We start from the raw sequence: 10,762 nt of genomic DNA on the forward strand, positions 1-10,762 counted from the left end.
ATTTAGTATTCCAGTTTGAAAAATGTTAGCATCATTGTGTGTTTCTTTTACCAGCAATTACAGAAAATGTAAATACTGTGATATCATAGAACCCATGATATCATAGAACCCGTGATATCATAGAACCTGTGATATCATAGAACCTGTGATATCATAACACTCGTGATATCATAGAACCCGTGATATCATAGGAACCTAGTATATATAGCTCCTCCTTTAAATCGACTCTGATTTCTCGAAGAAGTTAATTCTATTTTATTTGAAGGCATTCGGTTTTATAGTGGTTTGAGAGTGGAATGTTGATTTGCCAAATACTGTAACATTTTAACAACAAAATTTTGTGTCTGCACTTTGAACATGAGGTGAAATGTTTATCTATGAACGTAAACACAGAGGGTTTTGAAGCAATTCAACAAAATGATATATTGATATCCCAAAAAATCAATAAACAATATCATTTTATATATCACCAATGTCAAGTAGCTTTTATATCTCGCACGAACATGATGTTAGTGAATTTCCTAATGCCTGCCTAATCTTCTATTATATTAACAAATAATGTTTCACCATGTAATGTTACACGTGTATGACGAACAAAATTCCTGAATTTGGTCTTTTTGAAATTCATACGACCTTTTTTCATTCCAGTGTGTGTTCTACTTTCAGTATTTATCTGGGACTTGAAATCTTAAATCCCAGGTATTAAAAGAAACCATTTAGTTTAATTTGGCATAAAAATGCATGTAATATTCATATATTGCAAAACAAGTATTGCTATTTGTATATTTGTTACAATTAATATAATAAAATACAGACTTTGTTGATTTTGACTACTGTTTTTTTATGTTCCAAAGAAAATACATTTAATTTTCTAATCTCTAGCAAACCTACCAAAGTTCCTAATAAACAATGTGTTTTGTCCTCCCATTAATCTATATGATATACAATTCTGATACAATCAGATTAACCGCTGAAAAGTTAAAAAGAATATCTAGTAATCAGATGCCTACTAGTTCATCGTCATTTGCTGCATTTCTTGCTTTGATGCTTTGCATCAATGTTTTTCTTGTTATATCAATTTTGGTTTATTAACATATGAATTTTTATGTTTCTTACCATGATTAGTTGTTTATATTTGTAAAATATGAGGAGGATTATAGGTACAAAGAAAATGTACATGCTTTGATATTTTTATCATCTTATGTTACTGACTACAGTAGTGACACAAACAGAACACTGTTGCACTACAGTCATATCACTATACATTAACAAATTGTGTAAGTCTCGTTTGTATTCAATGGAATTACTTTCCTTACCAGGCAGGCATCAGTGAAAGCATTTTTTTTGTTTAATATCTGGCCCCTCATTTACAGGACAGTGCATACGATAAGTATAAATATACAACAATGATTTTAAAAAACATTTTGGAAAAATGTACAATTGTACCTAATCTGAATATAACATGACCTGTGTGTAGGTATGATTTGGTAAGGTATCTGTACTGAGCGTTTTTTGCGTGGAGCTTCTAAATTAATGTATTGCAGCAACATTTGTACTTGTTTTATAATGACAAGTGTAGCAATATTTAGTGCATAAAAATAATCTTTTTATTAATAGCCTACAAAAATAATGATGACTGTGCCTTAAAGTGCGGAGAAAATTGTTTTGAAGATGACTGCAATCCTAAATCCAGAGAATGCAATAAAGGTTGTAAACCAGGATGGGTTGGAACGTTCTGCAACAGCAATAAGTACTTGTTTTATTTTTCCAAGCCTTTCATATCATTTAATAAAACATATAGTAAAGAGGAGGAGAACTGGGGTGCGGTTTTGGGTGTGTTGACAATGTATTCCTGTAGACAACAAAATCAACAGATAAAACTGTATTATTCTGACATAAATCTTGCGTTTATCGTTCTACTAAGCGCGACAGTTAATGTATCGGAATGAGCAAAACATTTTTATAACTAACAGAATGTCAGGCTTTGAAGTTTGGCACAGATTGCAAGGAAATTTGTTCTGTCAATTGGATACATGGTTATTGCAATAACGTCAACGGCAATTGTATGTATGGATGCAAGCCAGGTAATCAAGGAGATAAGTGTGAAAGAAGTAAGTCTATCAATTATTTAATTTTTTATGCAGGAAGGTTGATTGGATGAACAATGCCGATGATTCAACAACCTGAATTTTTTAATTATATAGTATGGTAATTTCATTTGTATGACTTTTGCAAATTTCTTATTCGGCAACATGATTTCTTAATCTAAAAAACACAATAATGAATAAAAAAATAGCATATAAATGACCTTCACATAATATATTGATGATGTCTTACTCGACGTTATTTTTAGAATAATCTATAGTGTACAATTATATGTAACTTAAAGCAGCACGCATCAGGATTCATCCTAATTTTCATGATAATTTTGAAAAGTATTTTTAAAAATTAAATATTGTGAAATGAACAAAACTGGTAATTGACACATTGCAATCGGCACTTATAATCCACGTAAATTATCGGAAAGAGGTCAAAATATGCAAAAAAGCCCTACTGCGTTACGAACGCAGTAGAAATATGGTGAAAAATACTACAAAAAAGTCATTTATTATCAATTGAATCTTTAATCTATTTACTTTTCTAGAAAATTAAGTACAGTTTAAAATTAATTTTCTTGAAATTTTTCGGCTCATCTGGAGGCATGCATCTTTAAACTTAAATACACACCATCAACACAGAAGTTAGTAATTGTAAATAATTATATTTGTTGATACCGCCCTGTATCTTTTGAACTTGATTAAGTTTTATAACTAATAGAATGTGAAGCATTGAAGTTTGGTATAGAATGCAAAGAAAGTTGTTCCTCAAATTGCAAGCATGGCCATTGCAATAACGTCAACGGCAATTGTACTTTTGGATGCAAGCCAGGTTATCAAGGAAATAAGTGTGAAAAAGGTAAGTCATTCTATTATTCAATTTTTTATGCAGGAAGGTTGATTGAATTAACAATGCCAATGATTCAACATTCTGATTGTTATAATTATACAGTATGGTTATTTCATTTCTATGACCTTTCTCCAATTTTGTAATTTGGTAACATGATTTCTTTACTTACAAAAACACAATAATGACTGAAAGAGTAGCATATAAAATGATCTTCACATAATGTTTTGATGGTGTCTTCCTCGACAACATTTGTAGGTTAATCAATAATGTACAATTATATGTAACCTAAATTTAAATACACATCATGAACACAGAAATAACTGAAAATATTTGTTGAAATCGCACAGTATCTTTTTAACCTGATTAAGTTTTATAAATAATAAAATGTGAAGCATTGAAGTTTGGTATAGAATGCAAAGAAAATTGTTCCTCCAATTGCAAGCATGGCCATTGCAATAACGTCAACGGCATTTGTATTTTTGGATGCAAGACAGGTTATCAAGGATATAGGTGTGAAAATAGTAAGTCTTTTGTGTTATCTTGCGGGTATGATCTTAGCATAAATATGTCTAAACGATTTCCCATCACTCGTATTGAACATGTACGATTCGATTTTAATATTTTATATGAAAATAAATCCTGTATATATTGTTCTTAAAAGTAAGCACAGGTCTGTTTTTAATTAACTTAATGATTCGATATTTAACTTTGTACGATACAGTTTTATATGCAGTTGCTGGGTCATGTGGGGGTTGCGTTCATTAAACGCCGCCTTTCCTTGTTGATCTGGTTTATCATATTCTATATAAGATAATTTTTTCTATGCCTGATTCAATTTAAAATGCAAAAAAGATCTAATTTGTAAGATCAATTTCTTACAATTCGTAACATGAAAAATTCGTGTTCAATGTGCTAACAACGTTTTCCATATCATGCCACTTCATTGAATAAATGAAAATAAAATGAGAAAAAAGACACGGGTTCATTTTCAAGACAACTTTTTTATCACTTTTATTTTATGTTAAATTGTGCTTATTTATTTTATTTGATTTTATTTACAAATCTGGTAGAATGTTTTATTATCTTGACTTTCTGTATTAGTTTGGATGATCAAAATTTATTCATTTTATTTGATTTTATTTATAAATCTAGTAGAATGTTTTATTATCTTGACTTTCTGTATTAGTTTGAATGATCAAAATTTGAAAGTGCGTTACCTTCTTCTTTGTAGTTTCCAACTAAAATCTGACAATCTAATAAAATTGCAAACGAATCATCCTTTTAACATATTTGTCTTCGACTGTATAAAAACGACGATCTGCCATGGGATTACATGTATATCTTATGTTAGAAATTAGTTTGTTATCATGTCTGCTGAGGCAGTCAAAGATTGATACTTGTCATATGAAATATGAAACATATTTTAAAATCGATAGAATGGATACAATGGCCCTAAAGTCATTTTGTTTTCTATGCCTGAGTGTTAATATTGATATATTACTTTTTGTTGGCAATAAAAAAAATGTAACACATCTGTGATCCTTTATCAGAATGTCGTTCTGGATCGTTTGGGACGGAATGTAGTGATAAATGTTTTACCACTTGCAAAAATGGTGTCTGCAATCATACGAAAGGCTATTGTATTAGTGGAAGCGAGGCTGGTAATCAAGGATATATGTGTGAAAGAAGTAAATTTTCAAAAATTGCATGATTACGTAGATAGTATGACAGTATACAATAAGTATAAAGGAACTTTACACTTTTTTGTACATCTACGACTCCTTAAGATAGTTTGCCTAAAACTTTTAAATTTCTTCTGACCATGGTATTGATTTTTCGTAAGATATTTTATATTTAAAATTTGTTATTACATACCTTAAATGATTACTCCAACTATCGACGTACATTTTCAATGCTTCTGCTGTCAGCTGTCTCAGCCAGTCAGGTAAATGTGAACATGAGTAAACAATATCAATATTGCTTTACATTCATAATTAAAACTATCTTGCTGCATTTGCCAGTCATGAAATTGCTAACAACAAAATGAAAGTGCCTGTGCTAGGGCCAACACAATTTACAGGAAGGTTGATCACCATGTTAAGTTGTGCAGCTGGGGTTTCGCGTGTGGATTAATTCACTTTTGTCAGAGTTATTGCCCTTGACTTTGTTTTGATATTCAAAAATTAAAAATAGCACTTTGGAATACGGCATTCGAGGTCAATACATATAAATCAAAATTCAAAACGGTGTTCATTAGCCGTTATTATTTCCTATATAAATTATAATAATCATAATAATAAGAAATAAATATACTGTAACATTTAATATCGTACCGGCAAATTTCGATTCACAAAAAGAAATCTTGTTAGAAATAAAATGTGCATTATATATTAAATCTTTCCTAGAACTTTCTGTTTCCTAAAATGAATGTTTACTAAATTTTATGTTGATAATGTGGTGCAGTGAATTATGTGTATTTGGTCAGTATTTATTTTTATACATAATTCAATTTTTGCACAGAAAAATGTAACGGTGCTGCTAATTTATGTAATCATTGTGTTAGGATTGATTTTGTAATAAAATCAAAGAAGGATTTTTGATACTCAATAGAAATAATTTCCGCCATACTTTTCCTTATTATTTCTCTAGGATGAAATAAATAAATGGATACTGGAATTCTTTTTCATTCTTTATAATTATATCTGATTTCTTCTCAATATATAAGTCGGACTATTCTGTGATGGTTTGAAAAATATTTTGTTAATACACATGCATTTTTTTTTCAAAATAATATTAACAATGTACGGTCGGCACCTTTGGCGTACATTTTGGATTTAATTTGAAAGTTTGTGAAATTATGCCCATAATACATGTATGTATAAACGTATACAGTTCCGTAAGTAATTTGAAACTAGGTGGTGCATTATGCCCATCCAAGTCTGAATGGTCAGTTAAAATCAATACAACTTAGCAATTGTGCCATTATCGTGTTCAATTTTATATTTACAATGAAAATAATCAATAATCCACGTGGCCGACAGAAATGTTTATAAATATCGTTAAAAATCTGCAACGGTCAAGTTTTAAAAGAAAGGGCATTTTTTATAACTTATGTCGTTTTATATTATATCATAAACATTTTTCACTATCAATTACTTGATAGTTGCCATTATATTAGACATTTTTTTAAATTTAAATATACTACTAATTAAGCTTAATTTGAAATAAAAATAATGAGCATAATATCTATTTACACAGCACAGCAAAATCAGTCATTGATTGCACATAACATATAAACTATTTCTTAAATCTTGATACTGTTTTTTTTTTAAAGGCAGATATTGTGCATAAGGACTGTTTATATTTGTCGACCAAGATTTTTAGAATTGGAAATTATTTTATTTACTTTTTATTGTTTTTAATGTCTTAAAACTTATATTTAGAATGCAATTATGGCCACTATGGTGATAAGTGCGCCCATCAATGTAATGTTCATTGTATAAAAGGAAACATAATATGTAGACATACAGATGGAGAATGTGTGAATGGTTGTCAGGCAGGGTGGATTGGTCAAAGACGTGATTCAAGTAAGTAAATGAAGTTATAAGATATATTTTTGTTGTGACGATCAGGACTGTTTTATCATTATAATTATTTTATTGATCCAATTAAAACGGAAGTTAAATGTCTTTCTTTTTTTTCTAACATCACTGCAGAAGCCTGCATATCTCACATAAAAATAATCGTATTTCTAGGTGCTTTTATTCAAACTTTATTATTCATCAACAAACGTCATTCTTACTGACTACTCTTGTATGTTGGTTTTGTTTTGCTTCCAGAGTTCTTTAAAGAAATCATTTAATAAAAGAATTATTTTAACACATTAATACAAATATATAGCTTTCGTCCATTCTTTAATTGCAAACAATCACTATCAAATTTTAAATCAAACTATTTCATATTTTTATTGTGATCAGCGTATTTACATTATTTATTCATAAATATCAATATCTGAACAACGTGAACATTTTATCAAATAATTGAACTATAAATAAACTTGTGTTGTGCGTAGTTGATCGCCTCAGCGTATTCAAACAACATTATCCTATGAATTCTAAATGACAATCGCTTTATATTATTTTGTTATAAATAGAATGTATGCTCGGGAAGTTCGGTCAAGTGGTGAGAATTGTCAATCAAATTGTAAAGCCGATGTATGTGACTACATCAATGGCAATTGTGTTGAAGGTTGCAAGCCAGGCTTTCAAGGAAACAAGTGCAAAGAAAGTAAGTGTATCGCCGTAATATTTGTAGTCCACCAAGTGCATTGATTCTAACAGTTTTTGTGCCAGCACAATGGGGGTATTTTTGTTTGCTATTGTATGTCCGTCTGCTGTCCATCCGCTTTACTTGTCCGGGACATAACTGTAAGAGGTATCAACATGAAACTTTATAGGTAGATAGATCTCATTAGGTGATGCGCAAGAAGTGTAACTCTTCCTTGTCTAATTATGGAGTCATTGCCCTTAGTTCATATTTACATTTTGAACTTTGTCCGGGACATAACTCTGACACTTTAAGAGATATGAACAAGAAACGTTGTAGATAGATAGGCCTCATTGGGTAGATTTGCAGTGCATAGAACAATAACTCAGTTTTGAATTATTGCACATTGAACTTTGTCCGGGATATAACTCTGAAACTACATTAGGTATATTTTTCTGTGTCCAAAACCTATTTGGGAAGCATCACCGGGGTTCAACCGGTTCTTGCTACGTCTATTGTAACCATGACCATTTATTAGCATTTACTTGGTGGGCTTCATTTTATTTACACTGTCTTGTCATATAGGAATATATTGGGGTTAAGAGAGGTATGGCGTGTCTAAAACCGGTTGAAACTCCCCAGTGGTGTAACTAACCGATCGAAGGCGCTACCCCTCTGTGTTCCTTCCCGTGTTCCACATGTGTGAATTGTGTTTTGAATGTTTGCATGTTTCGTGATGTCTACCTTGTTAAATTGTCGTTAACGGTAAGTATTTTCTTTCGACCCCCCCCCCCCCCATTCGCCAAGATTTCCGTATCATTTCCCCCTGTCTTTCCCCTTGCACCACTTATTCCTTTAATTCCCATTATTTCGGCGCCCTTTGTTTTTGTTTTTTTTTTACTTATTGCGTTTCCCTCCCCTCATTATGCAGCCCTTGTGTCCTCTGCTAATTCTGGTTCAGTGCCTTTTGAGTGTCCTGCTGTTGTGACTGGGGTATGACAGGGACTGCGTCCTGTGAACGTTGCCTTTGCCTTGTTGATCTTAATTTTCATTTTAGCAAGATTACCGAATTAAAACGAATTCTTAAATACACAAGTAAGAAGTAGTTATGTCTTTATATGTTAATGCAACAACGTTTTACATGTCACAAATCACTGATTTACTAATTGCCTTAAATAAAAGCAAACAATCAGACAGATAAAAAGCTACAATTAATATTATATCATATATAGATATAAATGTGTTTTTCTATTTAACTGTTTTCAAAATATTGTGTGGTTTTTATTTTTTTATTACAGTATTCAATATAAAAAGTCTTATCAATCTTAAAAAAATCAGTTATTAATTATACATATTAAAAATAGGAATAACTTGAAATGGCAGATTTACTATATATAGACACAAACCAATGAGTTCTTGGGAGATTAGGTTATTTTTAACAATTTATCCGTGTGCAAAATTAAGTTTATTTGTAGGTCTGTTTTCATTTTTAAAAAAAGTAGCAACCTGAAGATGGTTATATTTCACAAACTATAATCTGTCATGTAATGTCTAACCTAAGGTTCAACAATAATTAATTTAATTAGAAATCAGTATAAACATGTCACCTAATATACAACAACTCACATAAAGAACTATCATATTGGAACACTCAAGTGATGTGCTTAATCGATAGCTAGCAGCAAATATTATTATTGTAAAATCAAATAAAATACAGCAATGATAGTTTTATATTCATACGTTAATGTAGCATCGTACTATTGTAAGTTAATTTCCGATAAAAGTATGACAAATTATGTTAAAGAATTATCAATTTTACACTATTAGATTGTAAAACACAATCATTGATAACATTGTTTGAAGTAGAGATAAGGTCATAGTACTTACACTAAAACACATAATTATGACTATTGTTTGATTCAATAATTGAGATAATACGATTAACTTTTTTTACAGTTTCAGACAAGGTTTTAAGTGACACAAAACCGTGCACACGATATCACGAAACACTTAAGCTGAAAATAGTTTTGATATGTGTCGGAATCCTTTGTGCCATTCTTGTTGTGTACGCTTCAGTTATAACGATCTTGTTTAAACGTAAGACGAAGCATAATTGTGAGATGTTTTTAAGAATTTATTTACTCATTTAAATAGCTTCGCTTCTAATCTTTGAGCTAATATAAAATATGACAGAAAACTTAGGAAAAACTCATGCATAATCAATGAACAAAAAACCTTACGGAATAAAATCCAAAGATTATTTTTAAAATGTTTTGGGGACCAATTCATCAATGAACATCCAGAAATCAACATTTTTTATCAATTTAAAGGCGGCAAATACATGAACAGATATGAACCTTTAGGTTATTCACAATATTCATTCCTCTGATTTATTGATTTCATGTTAAAGAAAAAGATGGGACTGATGGCATTTGCAGTGGAAGGTAAAAGTATTGTACCTTATTTCATATATGTTAATATGTTATTTAAATATAAATATCTTTATACCGATATCCAGTATGATTTGCTCCTGGATTTAACATCTTACAAGATCTTAGGTAAATTATTGGTCTAATATAACATAAGTATTAAATAATATATTGTCGAATGGGTAAAATGTAATGAATATGCAACTCTATCAATGTAATGAAAAGAAATTTGTTGTCGTTCCCAAACACCCATGTCGCGATTTCTTTTTATGTGACTTCATCTTGTTAACTCATGGATCTATCGTCAACAGACATAAGTTTGCTTAAATCCAGTATTAAATTAAAACCTTGATCTTGCATTAAAAATCTATTAAATCAATACTTAATCCAATAATTTCCTTTCATTTGAGTTTAATGGTCCTTGAGAAATGTTGTATTCTATTTTAGGAGCTATGGTGATGCTGATGCAAATGAAACAAATAAAACAGAAACTGTAACAACTGGAGCAGCAACAGAAGCAGCAACTGAAATAGCAAAAGTTCAGATAGATGCCATTGAAAATGAATCTCATCAATATACAGATCTGAGTCCCGATACGAAAGATGAAGCAACATATGAAACTATACATGAATGACCATAACTATAATAGTCTTTTTTCAAGGTAGTTTAATGTGCTCCTTTACAACTCAATTAATTATTAAAACCTTTAAATTTGAAGACAATGATACGTCGTTTAATAGGACTTTGTTCATTAAACAATTATGTACGTTGCGTTGAAAATTATGTTAAACAAGCATTATGGCACACTTCACTACCATTTAAAAGTATGTTAAACATTAATGAATCATTTCACATGATTTTTGATTTAGGGTTAATTATGATTAATTGATTTAAAACTACGCACAATTTATTTATTTTTATTTTTAACAATTCCAATCGGATTATTTACAAACATTACATCTTTTTCCGATCGGATTTTCTTATTTTCTGAGATTGCGGGAAGTATGTGTTCAATATGTATTTTAAAGATAATTATGCTATGCTCAAATTTGATATCAGAAACATTGATAATTGCTACACAGTCTCTTTGTAAATATAGAATAAATATGTTTTGACTTCAC

The 10,762-nt window shown here is 30.3% G+C and overlaps 1 protein-coding gene across 1 annotated transcript; it reads left to right on the forward strand.

Moving 5' to 3' along the window:
• The first annotated feature begins 1,671 nt into the window (after positions 1–1,671).
• On the forward strand, positions 1,672–10,275 carry LOC132721521 (scavenger receptor class F member 2-like). Its single transcript, XM_060705837.1, has 6 exons — positions 1,672–1,750; positions 1,974–2,111; positions 2,818–2,955; positions 6,390–6,533; positions 7,100–7,247; positions 10,089–10,275. Exons 1-6 carry the CDS (start codon positions 1,672–1,674, stop codon positions 10,273–10,275), a joined length of 834 nt encoding a protein of 277 aa, XP_060561820.1.
• The last annotated feature ends 487 nt before the right edge of the window (positions 10,276–10,762 follow it).

The sequence above is a fragment of the Ruditapes philippinarum genome, unplaced genomic scaffold (assembly GCF_026571515.1).
Source record: "Ruditapes philippinarum isolate M1 unplaced genomic scaffold, ASM2657151v2 ctg990_1_1_1_1, whole genome shotgun sequence".
NCBI classification, from domain to species: Eukaryota; Metazoa; Mollusca; class Bivalvia; order Venerida; family Veneridae; genus Ruditapes; species Ruditapes philippinarum.